The sequence below is a fragment of the Lepeophtheirus salmonis genome, chromosome 5 (assembly GCF_016086655.4).
Source record: "Lepeophtheirus salmonis chromosome 5, UVic_Lsal_1.4, whole genome shotgun sequence".
Taxonomy (NCBI): Eukaryota; Metazoa; Arthropoda; class Copepoda; order Siphonostomatoida; family Caligidae; genus Lepeophtheirus; species Lepeophtheirus salmonis.
This window is the reverse complement of record NC_052135.2, coordinates 38,723,832-38,747,535: the sequence shown is the minus strand read 5'-3', so window position 1 is coordinate 38,747,535 and position 23,704 is coordinate 38,723,832. Positions and strand designations below refer to the sequence as shown.

Sequence of the window (23,704 nt, the reverse complement as noted above, 5' to 3'; positions counted from 1 at the left end):
TAAAAAATAAAGCTGCAGTTTAATTTTTTGGAAAGGCAGATTTAACCGTTCCACACAGTATATTGTTATTTCTTAGATCAAGTAGTCACGCAGTTTTTAAGGTACTAAGGACACCCTCAAAAATGAGGTCTAGATAGACAAACATACACAGGGTGTATTTTAATATGAATAATACAATGAAACATATTATTATGCGTCTCCTTGAAAAAGTATAGGATGTCTTCATGGAATTACATAAGTAAGTATGTATAAAGAGAACTTTTTTGTAATTATGCTATGTTACCAGACGAGATAATATCTTCGATTCTTAACCTTCTCCTATAAATAAATTTTGACATTTAGACGAAAAATAATAAAAGAAGAAATCAATATTTATCTATTACATAATATATCCGTCTACGATGAATCTGCTTTAAACAATTAACATCATTATTAGAGATGTGAATATTGACTAAATTGTGGTGAGTGTAAATTAAAAAAAGTTAATTGTTGGTAAAAGCAAGATATTAATGTTCTTATTAAGAAAGTTTAGGCTATAAAAGTCATTCAGGAACGCACCATCCTATTATTTTAATTATTACGTAATATATATGTTATAAATAAGAACCTTGGACAAGAAATGATTTCATAATAGTACATAATATAAAGTTCCAATTGTTCAGAATTTTTTTAAAAACAATTTGCAGGTAAATGAATTTGATATATTAATAAAGAAAATGCTGTGTTTTCAAAGACTAATTAATACGAGTAATGATGAAATTGATTATATTATGACTTCATTGAACGTACAGTTAATTAATTACTTAATATCAGATTATAATAGAAAAAAAATTTAAGATGTTTTAAATTTAAGTGTTGGATTCTAGTATTACTCAAACTCTAAAAGAATCGACTAGACTCAACTCCAACTCAACAGATAATTACTCAAAATATTCAAGTATAGATTAATCTCGTCTCCAATTGTTTTTACATTTCTTTTGAGTAATTCCTTGTTTATTTCGTTGTCATATTTTTAGTGGATTATTTTTTTCTTTTGTCTGATTGCTAACTAGTTTTTCTGGTTTTTTTTTTAAATAATAAATAGAAATATGGCTCCATTGTGTTCAATTCAGCCAACAAGAGCTAAGTGATCATAAAATGAAACTTAAGCAAGAAAACTTAATGGAACCTTGAAACTTACCAGAGTAATCAGTTTAGTCATGCGGTTCAAAAGTTTCACGATCCTTGTTCTCAACGATGTTTTAGAGTAGTGATTACTTAAGTAAACATTATAACAATTACTCAATCGGACATAGAAATTGACTTTGAAGTCCATATACACTAAATATATTTCTTTCTATAGAAAGGACTATGAATCGAACCGAAACTCATAGAGTTCTAGAGAATGATTTCTCTCGAACACGTTGTCCATTGAGCTACGTTGTTCCACTAGTGTTTACTTAATTGTTGATCTTAGATTGCATCTATTCAATCAAAATATATTTTTCGTTGTCTGATCCGTTTACTCGAACTCAAACTGGACTTTATTTAATGCTCAAAAACTCTAACTAGACTTGACTCAACATCCAATTACTCTAGTTCTAACAAACTCAATATTTGTAACTTGAATCCAACACTTATATACTTATTTATGGACTAACACTTATAATTAAGTATATTCAATTACATGTGTATATATATTTTTTTAGATTTATTTGTTTGTTTCCAGTGTTTTAATAAGCCTGTATAAAAGTTCTTTTAAATAAAATTTCTATGTAATATTTTTTTGAATCCGGAAAGATTTACAGTATACAAGTAAAAGCTGTATTGCATGGTTGTTTCTTGAATATAGAACATTCAAGGAAAAACAACACACATTCATGTAAATATTAAAGGATTTTTTTTTTCAGAAAGACACACTGTTGGCCAAAAAAGATAAAATTTTGTGTTATGAAGGTCATTTCATATTTCTTGAGATAAAAAATTATTAGGAATGCACCCTTTTAATTTATGGACAAAAAAAATTAGATCTTTTTAGACTGGAGTTATCACCGGGACTTTGAAACATAGGAATCCTGTCCAACTAAAAAACCCAGGCACTGCAAATTTGTAATTGTACTAAAAAAAATTACAGTCCCTTACAAAGAAGACAATCCAGCTAAATGTAAAGAAAAAATAGCGATATCCACAGAGGCCCTAGAGTGAAACACCCAAGAAAATAAAGGAGTGTAAACTGTCAAACCAATTCCTGCAACACTCTCTACTAAAGCCCTTATTAACAATAAGCTTAAAGAGGGTATGAGAAACCAAAACCTGATGTTGTTTAAACGAGGAAAAGCGTCATTTGGTTCCTTACATTGAAATTTTAAACCAAATATTTGCCCGCCCCACCTTGAACAAAAATCCTATGGAATTGCCTTTAACAAAGTCTTAGTTAAGAAAAATTTAAGTTAAAAGTATGAAAATACAGAAACCAAGCTTGAAACTTAAACTGTTACGAAAATATTAATATCATGACAACACTATAGTCTAGATCAGTGATTCTCAAATAGGGCGAACGTGTACGCATTGGGGTATTTGGAAGCACTCCAGGGGCTACTTAAGATTTTGAAAGAATATTTTACAAGAGGTACATAAATGAGGGACATACGCATGGGTCGGGTGGAGGGCTGTAGCCCCAAATTAAGGAATTCTTCTTTTTTTATTAGAAAATTTAATATTTCAATTTTTCTTTTCAAAAAATTTCATATTTGAAATTTAATTAAATTTTTTGTAAATAGCTATTGATTTTTCAATTTTTCTCTCCAGGATTTAATAAGAATCATTTTTTTTCGTAAAGTTTTATAACTGAATTTTTCTTCGAAAAAATTTAATATTTTGAAATTTTTGGCAAATAATTTTAATTTTTGGGTTTTTTTCTTAAAAAACCCAAAAACCAAGATCCCCTCCAAAATATAACCCTGCGGACACCTCTGTCATTGAATCTAAAAATGGTTTGTTGTGGTGAGGGTGTACTTCGGTTAAATAAATCTTTTACAAGTGGTACATCCCTAAAAAAAAGGTTGGTCTAGATCATATAGATTAGCTGTAAAATTTCGTATGGAGTCATCGAGCATATTTTCTCTCTTTTGAAAACACAATTGATGTTATCAGCTGTTTTAGAGGATCCTCGTCATTAACTTTATTGTATCTAACAAGCTTTCCTCCAAAAATAAACGGAAAAAAGTTGTAGTGAACCAATTCTCCCCAACCAAGGAATTATTATTTATTAATTATTGGAAAAGGTTTATAACACCTTCCCAAGAGCTAATTCGAGTTTAACCTATTTTCGTTCCGAGCATGTATAAGATGAAAATAAGTCTAAAAATCGACAACTCACAAGAAATACAGTTATATATTTTTTATGGAACAGTTTCGAAGCCTGAATTAAGTTGGTGTAAAATTTTTCGGACAGAATATAAACTTTTGAGTTTCAAACTATTATATTGTATTTATGATATAAAATGCTTTATGTATGCATTGTTGACCCAAATGAAACTAATTAAATGAGTTATAAGTATAAATATTCTCATTTACCTTTTGTCCTCAAAATGAATAACGCAAATTTACTTGATTCATTTACTGATAATTTACAAATTGAAATTGTTATAATATGTTTTTTATATAACGTGTCCCTAGATTGTATCTTGGAAAAACCATGGTTGGAATAAATGTTTACCTAGAATTTTGAATCTACTCTCGAGTAATATTCATAATATACATATATTTTCTACTGAAGGTAATTACTTCATATCTACCTACCATAAAGGGCATTTATTAGGAACAACTAGGAAATGTCTAAATAAGTCAATAATAACATACTTACATAAAAATATAAATTACACACGTCTTATTTCTTATAGCTTTTACTGATTGGAAGTAAATAAGAAAGTGTACATAATACATTATTACATACTAGTGTTGCCTAGTAAACAATATTTTCAAGATCAGTCGATTTTCAGTTGTACTTTAGATATACTATCTATAACTACATTAGGACTTCGTTGAACTCACTCAGAGAGTATTTTGCAGGGTGGTCCAGATAAATTGGGAAAATCTTAAAGGCTTGTAACGAACAAACTGAATGCAGTACACCCATAGTTTTTTTTACTACTTGAAAACTACACTTAATGGCATTCAATTATTTATAATGAGATCCACCTTTCTTGATAACCTCGACCAGAAAGAGTTCGAAGCAAGCCAGGTGGCCACGCACAGATCCAGCTTTGCCATTCTATGTGTAATGTACTTCTTCAGGGCTTCCACAGACGAATGATACTTGGCACAGGCCTCAGTATCGACCCTACAATAGAGATAAAAATTAAATAGTTTTTGGGTCAGGCTGTGTGCAGGCCAAAAATCCGGGATCCAAATGTGATACATTTTGTGGCCAACACATCCAGCACTTATTTGGCCTTGTAGGCCGGTGGAAGGGGCAATTACTTCCTTCTGCTATTCCATCCATCCAGTGACTGTAAATTAAAAGTACAAAAGTAGAACCAAGCCAATGGAAAAGCCGGATCCGCACGAGGTCCCATTGGCCTACGCAAAGCTTCAGACGCTCTGTGTAAAAAAGTACTTATACTTCAGATCCTAGTCGAATTTCAAATATTAGTTAGCACTTTCAAGTCCTTGAACATAGAGTGTTTTCACTCACGTCATTAATTGTACCATAATTGAAGAAGATGGCATCTGGAGGACTTAATATCGATATTTTTCCTACATAAAATAGACAAATTTACAAAAAATTGTTAGTAATCTCCATCAAATGGTTTTGGGAATGAAAAAAAGACTTAATGCAAATATTGAATACTACTAGATGTAAATGAAAAACAGTTAAATCTTTGCATTTAATTAACTTTTTTTTATTGATTTGGCCGAAAAAAGCAGGATGATTAGAGAAAATCTCTTATTTTTACATTCTAATTGTTAATTTGATCTACAATATGAAAATATGATTGTATAACTAGGGCGAGGGTGTCAAAATCAAATTCAATTTTATCCCAATTTTTTAAATACAAAATGATTTTTAAGCACTCTGAAAAAAATAACCCCCCCCCCTTTCAAATGTCGTAAAAAGGTCAACTTCTTCTAAATTTTTATTTTAGCGTGTGTACTAGGGTGTCCAATTTTGAAGGTGACCTGTTAATTCGATCTCCCTTTGTACTATAACGAAAAAATTAATTTTTTAAAGTTTCAGTTTTCAAAAAACGTTTTTATACTTATTAGTCATTTTGAAAATGGCTTTATTTTAATGACATTTCAAAAGTTTCATTAAAGTTCATTTTCTCAAGTGATACATACGAATAGAATCCTTATTTTTCGTTTCAAAGAAAAAGAAATTGTAGCCCAACGAAATACTTCAGATACTGAAACGATCAGAACCAATGCACTTTCCTCCGATTAGCAACATCCACAAATGTTTGATACAAAAAATTAGTACTTAAAATGAAGTAACTTTATCTTGATTTGAAGGCAATAAATCCTTGAGATATCCTAGATGTTTCCAAGCCAGCCAGCCAGTCTTCCAATTATTTAAAACATAATTATATAAGTAATTGTTCTTCCCAAACTAACTGAATGATTCCATCGACAGACAAAATATGTCTTTGGATTTGAAGTCTTTGAAGTTCAGAAAAGTAAGAAATTATGTTTTAGATAAAGTAATGAGTGCATAAATTAATAAAATTTCAAAGGTAGATGATGGTGATAGCTATACAAAGTTAAACTAAAATGAAATAATAACTTGGTTAAGTATTGTTATTTTTCTCTGATTGAACGATGAATTAAAATCAGCTAGAACTAATCAATCAATCTGAGTCACACCCGAACTGTTATATTTTATGAAATTATTAATATTGAGCTATTTCCTTCCAATGGTAAATATGGCTTCTTTTTAAAGAAAAGTATGTACTAAATACGTCTAAATTCATTGTATTGTACGATGGAATGGGGGGTTTTGACAGCGTAGAATATTGTACATTTTCGCTCATAATTAATCTGGATGCAATCTTTGAAATGGATTTATATATATCTACATCAATCCAAAAATATTCAAAGTATACATTACGAAAATAAAAAAACTATGTGTACATTTGTTTTTGGCACTCCACTTAATATTAATTTCTATTACCCACTTACAATAAAATTTAAGAGTGAGCTCTGATACTTATTAGGTTCGATTTGGAGGTCAGTAAAGTGGTTACTCTGAGAAAACTATTCCATTAATAAGAGTCCTTTAGTTTCCTGGATGTGTATAACGCAAAAATCACTCATCCCTATCCATTTATAAATTGGACTTCGTGATATACAATACGGTCTATACGGATAATTATATAAACTTGAGACGTCAAGCTCACGCCTGATTCCTTTATTACTACTGAGTCACTTGGCATTGGAAAATAAGTGGAACATGATTCTAGACTGGTAAAGATCTTTTCTCTATATTATGGTCTGCAATACATATTCTACTCTGCTAATACATGTAAATAGTTATTCGGAGCTGTCAAACGATTATGCATTTTACAAAATATATAACAAAACTCTTAACTTTTGTAGACTTATGTTGAAATATCTGAATGTCATTGAAATTCCCAAACTTATTGAGTAGGGAATCCTTCTCTAAAAGCCAAATTGCTTGACACCATATTGGAATATTACTCTTGCAAAGATCTAGGATCTCAACACGAATAAATAAATTATTAAATGTTTTCTATATTAGATAATTATAAGTTGTTTTACTGAAAATAATAATTAAAATTTAACAATATAATAATACGATTGTTTTAGTATTGATTGAAAAAATAATAGAGTGTCAATGATATTCTTCAAAATTTACATTCCATATTTATGAGTTCTCCGTTATTTTATCTTTTTGATTAATTTGGTATTATTTTCGACATACAAATGCTATTTTTTTATTATGATTGTTGTAAGGCAAGTAAAAATTTCAATATCTTTTCTATTATTAATTATAGAACTATTATTGGTCTGTATTACAAACTATTGTAAGCAATATAAAAGTAGGAAATCTTTAGAAACTTTGATTGCCCTAGTACTATTCAAATTTTTACTATAATTAAATATATATATTTGTTTCTGGAGGGATAAGTAAAAATCACGAGGCAACAGAGGCTTATTCAATTCATTATCTTCAGTTCTGTTAGCAATATAAGGTCTATATCAACATAAATAACAAATTAAGATCTAGTTGTAAGTTTATTTTTTCCACATGGGCGTTTCATGTTAAGAAAAAAATAATATCCACTTATTTTTTATATATAATTGATTTCTTCGATATAATGACTGTTTTTTTTTATAAACTATACCTAATATTAAGATAATGGAGTATATTCTCTTTCAAAAGAAAACTGAAAAATATTCACAAATAATTAGATGCAGTTGGCCAAACTAACTACTACAAGGCAACTAATAGTAATATTTGTTTACCGTATAATATTCATAATCGTAGATAGATGTTCACCTACATATTCTTTTATTTTTCATACCTACAAGGGTATAGTATGAAAATAAAATGTAATTCTCCCTTTAAATAATGCCAAGCCCAGTTTGCAAGTAGAAAATCTTACATTTTGAGTTAAAATCTTTGTAATTTTAGGGCAAAATGCTTACATTCTGTCAAATTATAAAAGTGGTGAGCGACACCCTTTTATAGTACAGTAACTTGATGGTTCGCCTAACTTATTTTTAGATTAAAATAGGGATTTTTGTAATAATATAAAATAAAAGTTAGTTTAACCCTATTGAAATTGCAACTTGTACACAGCCCATATATATATATTGATATGCTGTTCTCATGGTTTTTGTAATAAAATGTTTGATTTGTATGGTAACAAAATATTGTATTTTTTGACATGGAAACCAATATTTTTCATACGTAGATGTAACGACATTGTCACATAATAAAGAAAATTGATTATTTCATGAACTAATACTCTTATATCTAATATATGTACTATTCAAGTCTATAAAATTACTTTCTTATGCAGTGTGTACTCAATAGTAGCTTTCTAGTCTAAATATGTAGGTATACTTTGTTAGAATTTCTCTTTCTCTCACTGGGGGTTGCTCTTCTTTCCTTTTCTTTCTTAATGACTTTTAAAAAAATATATATAATTACTTTATGCAATGGTCAAAGTAATCGTTGGAAACAAAATATAGATTGAAAGTTAAATAAGAGACTAAAAAGAAACTACTCTGTTGGATACCAAACGAATTCGACTTTACTGAAGCTGACAATTTTCTAAAAGATGAATCAAAATACCCTCAAATTTCTATTTTTTTAGAATATTTGACTTCAACTTGAGCTCAAATTCTAATCATAACTGGAAACATTCGATTAATGATTGATCATGTCTATGATATCCCTCCTCAAAAGGACAGTAAAAAACTACAGGAACTCATTTTATTTAACCCTTGGTTAGTGAACACCCTATTTTTTTTTTTACGTAGTTAATGAAATTGGGTAAACGTTAACCTAAATATTAAGCAAATTTTATTTCTTATTACAATGTTGACATAAACTCAAAATTAGGATAATTAATCATATCAACATTAGATTTGGGCATCAGCAAGATATAATTTGTTGATTATTATAGTTAAAATATTATACATATTATAATTTAACTTTTGATAAAAACTTTGATGAGATTGAGTGTGATAGATGTAATAATAGCTAATATTAAATTTGTAGTAACACAAATACCTTAAATTAAAAAAAGGGAAATAGAAAATGCAGAAGAAGAACTTAAAATGAACAAATTTATCAAATTCACCAAACCTTGATTAAAAATGGCAAAATTTGCGAATAGTTCTAAGAAAACACATTTTTTCAACAACATAAATTTACATATTTAGGCTGTTTACAGCATTATAAACTATTTTAAAGAGATTAAGAGCAGTTTTAGAAAAAAGGCGCAAAATCACTATGTGAGAGCTGAATAAAAGTTAATTCAAATTCAATCAACCAATGTTCGGAACGCTTATTAGGGGAAAGGTGGCAGACAAATCGACAACTGACCACCAAATACAGCGTAGATTTAAAGGTTAGAGATGAAAAAATAACATTCTATTGAATAGTTGGGATATTAGTAGAGCGTAACAAAATTGAAATTAACATTCGGAAATCTAATAAAAAATATATATACATATATATTTCCTCTGTATCTCTCAACATTTCCTCCACTAAAAAAAGAAAGAAAAAAACCAAAATTATTGTGTAGTTGGTCAATTCTTCGTAAACTGTTGTACTATTTTCAATTATTAAGCTGTAATTGTCCTCAATTTCCTAAAATATAGTAATTGAAGTAAAACCAATCAACGTAATGGGCGAGATAGGTAGAAAATCGGCAAAAGCCTTTTCAATTACGTAAGAAATGTATCACTGTTGAAGATGATACTCGATAATTTTACTACATTTTTGATCATTGCTAATGATAAACATTGAATTAAATCAAATATATAAGTACTAAAAATCCCAATAACTAGCTAAATTTGTACAATTAATTTGTTTTTGATCAATTAAAGTTGAGACAAGTAGAATAATAGGAGAAACAACTGTAGGGTCATTGTAAACGTAATAGTTTATTCATTGTCCAAACAATGTAAATAATATTGCATAAAGATGTAACATCATATGTTTAGTGGATATTAGATTCTAAGAATTCATAAGAATTCTATCATTATTTTTCATAAATGTTAATCTCCTTGGCAATCAAAACAGTACTTACATCACGGTTGGACTTGACGATATCCATTAGTTTATCCACATTTTGGAAAATTGCCTTCCAGGGTGTTATGTATATTTGACATCAAAATTATAGAAACAGAATCGACGAAACCCAAATTGAACGTTATTGGCTGTACTAGTATCAGAGCCATCAAAAATACTCACATTTTCATACACTTTGATTACATTTTCGCCCTTCTCATGGAAAACTGTAAAATATGGCGAATTTTCTCTATGCTACTGTCCATCTTTGACGACCACTCAAACAAACCTGAGTTAAACAATCAGAAAACTATCTAGTGTAAACAGATTACACTTATTCAACATGAGGTATACATTACTAAAGACATTTACCGAAAAAATTATATATTTCTTTTTACCACATCTATTATTGACAAAGCAAATTTTGTACATCTGTCAAGACCTCATTTTTGAGCGTACACTTCCAATTTTCGAACTGCGTGACTAATTGATCTAAGAAATAACAATGTAGTAAGAAGTGTGTGTACCTAAAGTCTTGTACTTTATATCATAAAGTACAATAGGCAGTAAATTTTTAAGTCCTTTGTTATTCCCATTTACAAATCCGAATATACGGCAATACTTCACTATCTTCCTTAATCTGGAGGAAGAAGGCTTTTATTCTTTTTAGAACATTGTTGTTTAGGTAAGGATGGCCTTAGCCTCGTGATTCACTGAAAACATACATAAAAATGTATTTTCCCAAAAGAGAGTCATTTAAAAAAAAAAAAAAAAAAAAAAATGTGCAAATGTTTTTTTAGAAGGTCCTTTTAAAAATGAAAAGGAATATTCTTTTTTTTTTTTTTTGAAATCGTAATTAAATATGGACACAATATATTTTATAAAAGGCCAGAATAAGTTCTAGATAATAAAATTAAACATTTTTTTCTAAAAAAAAGAACAACAAAAAAATACGTCATTCGATAAAACTTCACAGAAATTATATTATAACTAGAATGGGAACTCTGTTGAGCTAAGTCTATTCTAGTTTTTCCTTTATGAAATATCATTTCTTCACTATGTTTACGTAAAAATGTGTGATCTTGAATTTAATGAAATTTAACATCTATTGCATTCATATTTTAATATTTGTTAAATATATTTGTATATGTAACATACAGGGCTAGAAAATGAAAGCTACGTATTTACAAAAAACAACATAAAATCCGTAATTTTTTTATATTACCAATTTCAAATAAAAAACAAAGTCACTGTAGGGAATTTGTCTTGAGACTTACTCGCTATGATTGTCCTTAGTCTCGTATACGGCCACAATACGGCCTCTGAAGCAGGAACAGGACTTCATTAAGAGCTCTATGGACATAGATGCGAAGTGCTCCTTGATGGTGGGCACCAGACTTGGCATCAAGGTAGCCCCAGACAAAATAATCTATCAGATTAAGATCGGGGCTGCTTGAGTGTCACTGGTTCTTGGTCACGAGGTCGTAACCGTTCTCCCCAAGTCAGGCAAGATACTTGTTGCACACATGTCAGGGTGCAGAGTCCTGCTATTACACCCAGTCCATTGACTTCAAGTTCCTTTCCAATTGAGACGAAGAACTTACTCGGGGACTGTTTAGTGATGATGCTCACTTTTTCAATGAACACCGCGTCCCTGACCTTCCTGAAGTTTTCCTGTGACCTCTACGACCTCAAAATAATCATCTGCGGGATCTTCGAATCCTCCAGTTTTTCCTGGTTTCATGGATGTAACGCATTGTCAGCCCAGTAGTGTTACAGATGTCATGGATGCTCATTTGACCTTAATTATTAATTAGAAAAATAACTATGGCGCATCTCTGTTCCTCCTCTGTGAACGGAATTTCTGGCAGCTCCGAGTATAGTTTTTCCTTTGTGACAAAATTGACTGAATGAATGTGTGTTTTCTGTATCTTACGTGGGATTTTAAAAAAAATGATATGAGGACGACATTTGATTCCAAGGCTACACAAAGAGGGTGAAGATTTCATCTTCGAGCCCGGTATATATATTATGTGCCACAAAGAGATGATTGCAGCTCTGTATCTCAATTTTTTCAATAGTGATTATTTTCACTCTGTATCTCAATTTGTTCAAAATAGATGGTTGATTATGTTTGTTTTTTTGACCGTTTGTGTGACTTTTGGACCTTGGATTTTTTGCACTATCAAGCATCTTTTTTTTACCTATATTATGACCCCAACTTGAGCTCTGTTCCTCAATATATTGGAAAGTTATTTTTAACGTTTTGTGCTACCTTGACTTTTGACCTCTAAAAATTTAATGGTAGTTTACTGTCCCCATATATAATCTTTTATACGAAGTTTGATCAAAACTGATCCGTAGATTCTTCCGTAATTCTGGTGACTAACAAAAAAACAGAGGCAAAAATATAACCTTCTTGGCAGATGTGAAAAACGGCCGAGATAAAAATATTTTTATCTTCTAAAGTAAAAGTTTTTATTTTATGCTTATTCCTACCCAAATAGGAATTTAGGGGTTGTGGAATCTGTAAAGCATAGAACCTCGCAATAACTAACGGTAAAACACTTATATTATATAATATAAAATATCTCAGTAGAGGAATTGAGTTAAAATTAACATAAATTTGAAATTGTGCTATGAATCCCCTGTCATCGTTTATGTGGAGCAAAAAGCTTTCAATTTTTCTAGTGTATCTAGTCTGAAAAATTCATATAATAATTGCATAGCTTAATTACAGTATTTCCTAACTGTTGATCATAACACATTATCAAATGCCAGGGAGACGGAGGAATGTGGTATTTTGCAAATCTTTTCAGAGGGAAATTACATTTACCTTTCACAAAGACTGAGGAATGTCGTTTATTAAGATCTTGAACCATTATCGCGTAAGACTAGAATCTCCAGGAAACAGTATCCATCCGTATTTTGGAAAAAAATATTTTTTTGATGTGCTCTGTTGAGTAATGTTAATTGTTGTATTGGACTCATATATTGGGTTTCCTAAACAAAGACACCCCATTATATGAATATTTTTCCAAAAGCTTCATTTGATAGAATAGTTCCAATAATAAAAATGTGTAGAGAGCTGTATTTGAGACAATTGCTTTACATTCAATATTAGGTTATGAGTTATATCAAAAAATACTTCTTTTTTTAAATAATTAAATAAAATACCTACAGGAATTGCATAATAATAATATAAATATATAAATAGCATTATAGTTTAAAATTATACCTCCAGGGATATACCAATTCATCCGTTCTTCTCCTTTTTTTCCTTTTTTTATGTCTCAATTCAAAAAAAAATTTAAACAAAATAAATTGTTCATTTAACAATATTGGAAGTAAAATAAAAGTTGAAATGAATTAACAAAAATATTGAAAGAATAGACAGAAATACTAAGTAGCGTTAAAATTTATAATAACAATTACAGTAATAAAAATTTCCACAGGTACAGCTAATCTGAGAGACGATGATGCTTTCAAAAATTTTCACAATATGTTTTGATTTTTTCAGGTGACGTTCTGATTCAGAACTTCACTATACCATAACTTTCCATTATTTTCTTTTAATAATTTAGAGATTTTAGGTTTAAAATACAGTGATTGATGTCATACTATAAGGAAATGTGTTCGTACGCATTATTCTTTTAATTATAATTTAATATTGTGATCCAGATTGGTAGGAGTTTTAGTAATCTTATGTATTCTTTGTTTACCTTAATTGGTTCGTCTAATGTAATTTCTCCATATTTAAGTTTCACTGGTCAAGGTGCAGGTGCTTGGTTCCGCTTGGAGCTTCTTATTAACGGGTATAGTAACTTCCCTTTTGAGAAACTATTGTCCGAGAAAGCGTCATGGACATAGATAATATTTTTTCCACTGCTTCTCACTCCAAAACTGCTACATCTTCTTGTTGTATGAAGAAGTACTTCTTTTTATAATTTTGATGGATGATGTCCACTGTGGAACTCGAGTTGTACACTGGAGACCTCTTCACAGAATTTTCCTCGGATATGATTCTGATATATTACTTATAGGATTGTTTGATAAATTGGTACCAACAAAATCCACTTAAAACCTCCTTTTGAAGAGATAAATCCTTTCCATTCAGCATTTTGACTTTTTGAGAGATCGTTGAATATACATCTTTGGCACAACTTTTTCCATCAAAACTAGGCCTCCACCTAGACACTTCTTCGGTTGTTTAAGAGCAGGGATATATCTACAGTGAAAAAGTTTTTATAACCAAGACTTTTCTTCATTTAAAATTAATTCCCCCAATTTTGAAAATTGATGCCGCCTTATGTAAAACTAAAGGAACTACCTACTTATTGTAAAGGTCAATACGTTTTTGAGGTTCAAATGTCTCCCATCATGCATTTTTATAAAAATGTGTACATTCAATTTGGACCAATTTTTGTCGGATTTTTGTTCCATTCCAATCCAATTATTAAAGCTCTTTCACTAATAAAACTGCCCCCCCCCCATGCAATGTTTTCCCCCGAATACCTCCATGAACCCAACGGAAGAATGGCAGTCTTTTTCTTTTTTATTGTTAGACCAGTTCTGACCTCAAAAACATCAAAAAACTCCAATATAATTTCAATCCTATTTTAGTTGTTTTTCTGAGTTTGCCTCAACCATTAAAGTAACATAGTATTTACGTTGAATTGTTTCCGTAAGTTTGTTTAGAGTAGCTATGAAGAGTAGCAGCTACACAGGACATCCCTGACGACAACTTCTCTTCCTTTTGATCTCCTATCTTTCCAGATTGCCTAACGCGACAGTCGATGTCCCATTATAAAATAGAGCTCTTGTTGAATTAAAATAAATTATTTTGAATATATTTTAAAATTATGGCAAACAACAAAGTTATTCTTTGTTGTCGTCTGTGATCATATATAATCTTTGTACAAAGTTTGATCAAAATCCATCCGTAACTTTTGCCGTAATTCTGGTCCCTAACAAGCAAACAGCGGCAAAAACATAACCTCTGTTCAAGTTCGTTGGCAGATGTAAAAAGGCTAAGATAAAAATATGTTTACCTTCTTAAAAAAGGTCATTAAAAATAAAAAGATTTTTATTTTATGTTTATCCCTACCCAGATTAGAATTTAGGAGGCTTCCAATCTTTATAGCATAGGCGATGGCAATAAATGTGAAGCATCCGCGGGGGTTGTAGCCCCCTCCCCCCCCCCAAAAAAAGTATTTTTGATTCATACAATAGAATTTAATATCTGAATTTTTATTTAAATATTTTTAACCTTTTTCTGGATTTTTGAAAAAAAAAATTCAAAAATTTTATATTTTAATTTTTTTCTGGATTTTTGAAACTATGTTTCCAAATATTTTATTTTAGAAATTTTTTGCAAAAAATTTCATTTCTTGAGAATAACTAGATTTTTAAATTTTTCTCCATACAATTATTTCTAGAATTTTTTTATTGATTTCAGTAATTTTTTTTAATTATTTTATATGTGAAATTTAATTTTAGAATAAAATTTCAATAAATTAAATTTGTTGAGAAAAGTTTTTTAAAATTATTTTTTTTTAAAATCTAATTTGTCAATAGCTACGGATTTTTGATTTTTTTCCTAAAAAATTAAATATTTCTATTTTTTTTTTTCAAAAAAGAAGTTTAATAAATTACAAAGCTTCAAAGCAAACGGACGAGGAGAAGTTTAAATAGAATAATAACTATGATGGTTAATTTCAAAACATGAATATATAAATAAAAGTTAATTAGTTCAAATTACAATTTTTTCAAATGTAAATGATTTTAATTGAATATAATCTCTAAGCTCTGTGTAGTTAGTTCGTTCTCTATTTTTATATATATGTAATAATAATAATAATAATAGAGAGATGATGTGAAGAGGAAGAAGTTGTCACCGTCGTAGTTGTTCAAAACATTCTAATTGTAGTAATAATAAATAGTTATGTTAAATATTTAATGTTCCTCACTGCATTTTAGATTGGATTATATTTTTCAATATGAAACTCTATAGTTTTTATAAAAGTAAAGGATGATTCCATACAAGATTTGGAGTAATTAACGTAATTATAGCTTCTATTGTTTTTGTCTACTGACTTTCGGTTTCATATAGTTTACTGTTGCTTCTGCTCAATAAACTACATCACTATTGGGGAGGGAGAACATACATTAAATAAAAATGGTTCATAGGTACATATATTCGTAGGCTACAGGGTGGTCCATTAAAATCTGAGCACTTACTAATTCAACAATCAATTAAAGTTGAGTGATTAAAACTAATTTATTTATATTTCGATATATTATAGCATAAACAATTAGTTATAGAACAAACTCGAGGTCTTTAGCTTACGCACAAGTCGAGAAATGACACTTGAATGTGATGGAGGAATTTCCATTCGCGCACTCCAAGCAGTTGGGCGTTTTCAGGAACACCGTCTACGATGTCAACAAGTCCGAAACGTTGGAGAGATAGAAAACAGATCAGGCCCATCCCCTCAAGTCTATGAGGGTTCATGCAAGAGATCTCGGGGTTTCACGCGGTCTGTCCAGAGAGCTATTACAAATGTGGGTAGAAAGATCCTTGTGAGGGTGGAGAGGCCACCTTTGACACCATGTATCAAAGAATCCCATCTCATCTGTTGCAAGACTCTTTTGAACTCTTTTTGGACACTTTTGGCCCTCCTTCAGCCTTGATGTTAACCCCTTGAATATACCTTTTTGGAGTGCATGTCGAAGGGGGAAGGCCTGCAGGTTCCGACATATAAACAGTGATGCCCTCAAAGCTACGGGCAGTCAGTACTAGGACGCCATCATAGAGGAATACATCTGCAACGGGTGCCAGGTCTTCCACCGCCTGGAAGCCATCATTGCTGCTAAGGGAGGCTACATTAATGATTAAGAGACCTCAGACACACATCTATTTAAAGTATTAACTTTGTTTAAATTATATTGTGAATTAATCAATTATATCTTGTTAGATTTTAAAATTCAATGTGTTCATATTTTAATGAACCTTTTTTTGGTCCAAAAGGGGGGGGGGGTTGAGTATTCTTAATAATATTGTATGGTTAAGTATGCAACCTCCAAGGATTAACCCATTTAATCTAATTTAATTATTCAGTTCTGTATAGGGAAGACAAATTCACAATAAAACCCAAACCCTGAATTTATTCAAGCTAACAGGTGTGTTTCGCTTCTTAGTTTATAGCTTTGCTCTACTCACGCCTCCACGTACCACATAGAGGAAGCTCGTGTACTTCAGTTTGAGAACCATTGCTTTAATGTTTTTAATATTTTATTATCAGACTAATTATAACTTTTTATTTGAATTTATGTTTATGATCATTGATTCAAAAATAAACCAACAAATCTTCATTATCCTTCTTTTGTGAAATATCAATTGGAAAAGATATAAGTTATTGTTTAAGTATCTGTCTTTGACATGTCTTATACCCTTGTTAAAAATAATCGTATATACATATTACTATTTAATTTTATGTTTGTATATATGGTTGTAAACTAATTTCTGTACATATTAAATTATTTTCTTTCCTCTCAAGAGCTTTCATACAATCCCATATTAATTCATTTTTCTCTTAAATATATCTAATAGATTTGTAGAAATTACTTACTGTCAGAAAATTAACGCGTATTGCTAACATTTCTTAATGCGTTGAAGCCTATGCAGTTGGTGTGTGCCTTGCATTTTCATAGGTAGGGGTTAAAAAATATGAAATTATAAGTTCGAGTTTCTTTTGTAATTGCTGTCTAAAAAAAGTATTTTATTTACTAAAGCTGTCATCATTTTTCTTTTCGAACATATAAGTATTAAAAAATAACTATTGTGTGAAAGACGAAGAGTAAATTCGTTTGTGTGATTTGTTGTCGAAGTCCTAGTTGGGCTTTAAACATATGACCAGATGGTTTTGAGTTTTCTCTTCTTAATTCCACAAAAATCACGTTTTTCGTAATTTATTCACCCTACTGCAAGTTTTGGGTACCTATTTGGGAATCTTAATTTCAAGTTTTAAAATATAATATTTTCCGGTCAAAGTTCTGTCGGTCGAAGTTTTGACTGTTGACGTTTTGACCTATTACCACTTTGTATATATAATTGTATTGTACGTATATCAATCAAAAGTCACTTACTTCCAATTGAAAACATAAAAAATATATATGTATGTATGTATATGAATATGTAATGAAAAATGACCTTTCAACAAAGTTGTTAGCTTCTCTTTGCCTTTTTATTCTTACTATTATGATTTTATATTTAACTCTTGACATTTTTTTATTATTTTTATTACTCTAAAAGTATGTTTGCAGGTACATCAACTGAAATCAAATGCCAACTTTAATTTACAACAAGATTCATTTTGGTTTGGAAATTCGTATATACAATCTCGTATGTCATTTTAAACTACTTATTATGGGTGCGTATAAAATTAAATGATGCAGAAATATACAGTAATAGTCAGATATCTCGTATCTAATTTGTCTCCTAATTTCATTAATTATTATATTATTAATTTCATTCTTTTGTATTAAAATTAAATGCTTAATATGTATTTATGAGTCATATACCTCTGGGTAATTTAAATTTATAATTAAATATATCAATCATCCATGGAATATTCAATTATTGCATTATTTTCATCCTCATGTTGAATCACACTGATACTCAATGAATCCCTAAAGTTCTGAAATAGAACGTCTTAATCATTGACATCATCATAAGCTGGACGTAGCTCCAAGTACGATCACATATAAATATACTCAGAACTATATTCAAAATAGCCTCTCAGATCTTAAGACTATAGTTGGCCATGATATTAATCCGTCTCAGGATATGATAATATGATCAATGATTATATTTTTAGAATACTAAAACGTTTCGCCCAAGAAGATTATCGATACGGAACCAAATATGATAAGGATATACAGGAAATAATATAATATAGAGATATTTTTCAAATGGACGGAACCAACATATTTACTATACAAGTAAGCTGATAGTAAACTGCCCTGCACTACTCAACTCATTAAAACCTACAGCTATCTACGCGAATAAAACAACACACTAAGTTAAACTATCAATAACATCAAATAATCTATCTGTTTGCTCAGAAGATTTCAATTTTTACAATGACGCGAGTGAGGAAATTGCTTGTACCTATAATATGGAGAGTATAGAAATTGGCTTTAATGCAAAAATATTTATTGAAATGCTAGGAAGTAGCTATGCAGAAGAAATAGAGATGCCATTAATAGATCCGTAAAAAGCAGTACTCATTGTATCAAAAGCGTTAGAAAAAAATGAAGACTTCTTAATGTTTATTATGCCTATTATTTTTTAATGGCCAGCTACACTAGCCTTACACAACCAAATTCACCATTCTACCTGGTACAATTAATATACGTTTCGGGGTTTTCCCTTGCACCCATTTTTGAACAATCTCGATTTAAATTTATATATATTTATAATATATCTACTTGAAAATTATCATATGATAATTTAAACAAAGTATTGATGATGGAGCATATATTAAATACAAAAAAAATAATCTTTAAGTGAAAAAATAACAAGCTATAAGTCAGTGTCATCAGTTTTCGTTCTATTTCTTCTTTTCTTGACCAAATACTTCTATTTAGTAGGAAATTCGAATCGCCCCGAGGAAAGAATTGATTGGATGCTAAATAATCTTTCTTAAAAGAAATATTCTTTTATGTTTAATATGAAATAATGTTTTATATATCGGCAATTGTAATATAGAATATTCTAACGGTTCCTTTATAATATATATAGGTAGTATAATAATTATTAAGTAAAGTTATTTAAATTCTTTAGGACTTTAATTTCACGATCGTTTTAATTTAATTCCCTCTTTCATTTCATAACTGTCTCCTAATAGAAACAAAAGCCTTTATTTGGTCAAAAAAAGGAAGGAAAAAAGAGTGCACGTTCCCTGTATAGAGTATTTCTTGTAATATAAAATACTGTCGTCGACAAACTCACAAAAAGAAAGACAAACTTTGCTTTAATATAATTTAGATATTGAATTTATTAGAATAAAGGATAATTCGGCAAAAAATCATCTATGTTACTCTCCATTTTTAATGAGCACACTCATACGTAGTTACTTAAGACTAAGATGTTCTCTGTTTAAGAATGAAAGAACAATGACATCTGCTTGAGAAAAAAAAAAAAGTATTGTTCAAGTTGTCAACATCAACAAAAACTCACACCTTAATAAACGATTAAGACTTATAAACCTCAATATATGTACTTCCCTTTTCTTTTTAAATATGGCACGCTGAGCCTACACATGCACGTTACCAAGGATAATAAAAATACAAGGTTCGATCATAATGTCATCAGGTTTGCTAGAATTTTCAATTTGATATTTCTTACCGACTGCTGGGCAAGACCGACAGATTTTGACAAAACACTCATACAGTAGGACATTAATATTAAAAAGTGTGTTGGAAGTAAAACATCAGTCGTAAACGCGTCTAGTCTAGTAACTTTAGCGCGTTTCTAAGCCCATTTGTAGTGCCATATTCATTATTTGCTACGTATACTCCCCGTTTCTTTTCTTTTTAATATGACACACTGAGCTAATATTACGCACGTTCGTTGTTAAAAATGAGTCCTCCAAGGGAAACAGAGAAAAAAACTTGCACGTAGATATGGGGTCAAGGTCTCTTGTATATGGAATCACACATACGCATAGCGAAATGTGATGTGTTTTTTTTTAGCCGATTTCCAATTCATACATTTTATGCAGACGTCTAACTAAAGTACTTACAATTAAATATAGCACTTAATCGTATCTTAATTATTTCAAATGTCATATAATAATGTCGTACTTTCGTCCGACACTATGTTTACAAAATTGTTATTTAATTTTAGGGTTCATGAAATTGTCTAATCTATTTTGAAAAAAAAAAATATATATATTTTTGTGGCGAGTAGCTTCTAAAAATATGGAAAGCTCTGGGCTATATTTCAAGATGTTGTTACTATTGTCAAAGAGAAAACAACTATTTATTTTTTTTGCATAAGAAAAATTAAGAATTGTTTTGTATTCTGAAAAAAATAAACATAAAATAAATATTTACATAAGCCCTTTTGTACAGGATTATAATAAGCAAAATTCAAATATATTATAACAAATGTAAACTTAATATATGATTTTAATTCAAAATGTAATATTTTGATAACTGTGGGGGTATCTAATCCTGTATAAATGTACATAATATTCGATATAACTACATTTGCAATTAATTTCACCAAATGCAAAATATTATGCCCAAAATTAATTATAACTTTGGAGCAGAAGTTTTTAAGATTTATTTATAATTTTGACTTAACTGATTTATATCTCTAAAAAAAAGGAAAAATAAATATTTAATACATACATATTGTATTGTTTACTGTAAAGTGAACTAATATTCAGAATTACAGCTGGACAGAATAACAATTTGAAAGCATATAGTGAGCTACAAGAATACGCAACTAAAGAGCTATGCAATGTTAGTTATTAGATAGCTTGGTTGTAGAGCTAATTACCAGCATTATTTAACTTTGAGTAGGTATGTGAATAATGATTAAATTGCGGGGAGCGTAAATTTAATCGAAAAGTATATATTGGCTCTAATAAATTATTTCTGTCTATTTTGAAATAAAATCAAACGTATCAGCAAGAAAGAGCACTGCAGTTATATGATCTCTGTCAACAGATGTGTCGTCTTTCAAAGTTTCTATATTTTTATGACATTATCTTAGACATGGTTTATACTCTCACCTTAATTTAACCAATCCCTAGCCATGAGTTGACTTTTATCAGTACTACTTTTTTTCTTGTTCGGCATTCAATTGTTAGCAGATTGATGGTTCTTTGCTCAGCATTTTAACAAAACCGAATATTTAGTTGTTTTTTGCTAATTTTTTTTACCAGTAATAAGTAGACATTAATAAATTACCTTTTAAATACTCGACATGCTAGTGAGAATTGAAATGTATGTAATTTTGTAAAACAGTATGTAATTTTGGGTCTATTATTAACTTTTCTAAGTTATGAAAAAAAAAAAAAAAAAAAATTAGCCCCATCTCCCAAATTAAGGAATTTTCGGGTTTTATACTAGAAAATTTCATACTTGAAATTTAATTTAATTTTTTAAATTTTTTATCCAAGAAATTTAATTTTGACTTTATATCTATGGATTTTGAAATTTTTCTCCGAAAAATTTAATTTTTTGTGAATAGCCATACGTTTTGAATTTTTTTTTTTTTTTAAATTAAAAAAAAATAAGGATAGTTATTGTATAAAAAAGAACAAGCCCCTTCCCAAATATAATCCTGTTAACGCCACCAATAGCAAAATGGTATTTTTTATAATTTAATATAATAAAGAATCACAATTGGCATCGGAAATTTTTACGGAATCAGGATTTTATTTGAAATCGTCCTATCACTACAAATAAAACCCCTACACACAACTTTTTTTTTTTGACTGGGGCAGGTATATTCGGAAACTAGGACTGTCATAGCCCTTTTAAATTATTTGTGTTCGTGTGAAAATCAAGTGATTAGGTGCAAACTTTTTATTTTTAACAACACAATTAATATTAAAATATTATATTCAATAAATAAAATATTATTTTTTAAATGTCAAGGTTCAGCACAAAAATCACGAAAGGGAGAAATCCTAATATATTTACTCCATATATGCAAACGGTCTAATATATATAGACATATTTGATTCAATAACAGGGATTTTATACATTTTTTTGGAATTTATTAAGATACCCAAGAATTAGTTTAAAACCTTCATTTGATTTATAAGAGTTAATTTAGTCCCAATATGGTGTTTCAAATAAAATATATTCATTTTTAAAAGAATAAATATATAATCCAAACTCTACTTGGAAAAAAAAAATCCAATTTACTCTTTTGTTGACGGGTCACATAGTTTATTTTTGGTATGGGATAAGGTTGCAAGGCTTGAACACTGTATGTACATATAATTAGTGGACTTAAAGGATTAAATAATTCATAAACCTTTGATATACAATACATCCATATTTAACTGCACATTCTTCGAAGGCATTAGCTTTTTAAAATTGTTTGTGCATATTACTTAAATCTATGTATGTATAATCATAAAAGAAAAGGAAATGTCTTGCAAAAATAAACAGATAGTATTGGTATTTATAGCAAACAAATTACTTTATGACGTGACAAAATCCCATTTATTAAAAAAAAAACTATTGAGGAAATGCATGTTCTATGTACCAAGTAGAAATATATAGATACCTAATACTTTTTGTAAAAAATATCAGATACTACCTAGGGTTACTTATTTTGTTAGAAATTCTCCTTGAGTCTTGTGTGTTATGCTAAAGGTCAATTTTTTTTTAGTTGACCAAACTAGTATTTCTTAAGGAAATGTTATGAATCTTACTTCTCAAGTGTCAATTAGTGTGCAGAATTAGAATACTTTGAAAGGACAGGGAATGGATGTGCAGTCTTTATATCGGTGTTCACAGGTGGGTTATAGCAAAATCTTCTAGTTTCAACAACAATACCCTTAAAATTGCTAAATATATTTAATTGTTTATGGCTTCAGGGGTTTTAAACTTAACAAAAATATAAAAGTAAGTGTGATCCTATTCCTATTCTGCAGTCTAGATTTGCCTTTTATAACTTTAATCAACCCCTGGGTATGCTGTGGGCTATTAGTGCTACATTGAATTTCTAAATTTGAATGTAATCAACTCTCACACCCAAAATCGAACGTATAATTTTATATTTATATTTCTGACATCACTAAAAATCAGCCAAAAATCGGCTAAACTATTGCCAAAATCAGTACATATACTTTTACTTGAAGAAACTATTGCGCAAGTTTGGAACAGCAATAGTGATGCAAGGGAAGAGATTTCAGGGATAGA

The 23,704-nt window shown here is 29.6% G+C and overlaps 1 protein-coding gene across 1 annotated transcript in view; it reads left to right on the top strand.

Annotated features, from left to right (window-relative positions):
• The window catches only part of LOC121118356 (uncharacterized), a 99,997-nt gene that overhangs the window by 34,636 nt on the left and 41,657 nt on the right, over positions 1-23,704 (top strand). Inside the window, exon 2 of the mRNA XM_040712928.2 lies at positions 18,074-18,180. Coding sequence (XP_040568862.2) covers positions 18,093-18,180 — 88 coding nt within the window. The 5' untranslated portion in view covers positions 18,074-18,092. The remainder of the gene's footprint in view (positions 1-18,073; positions 18,181-23,704) is intronic.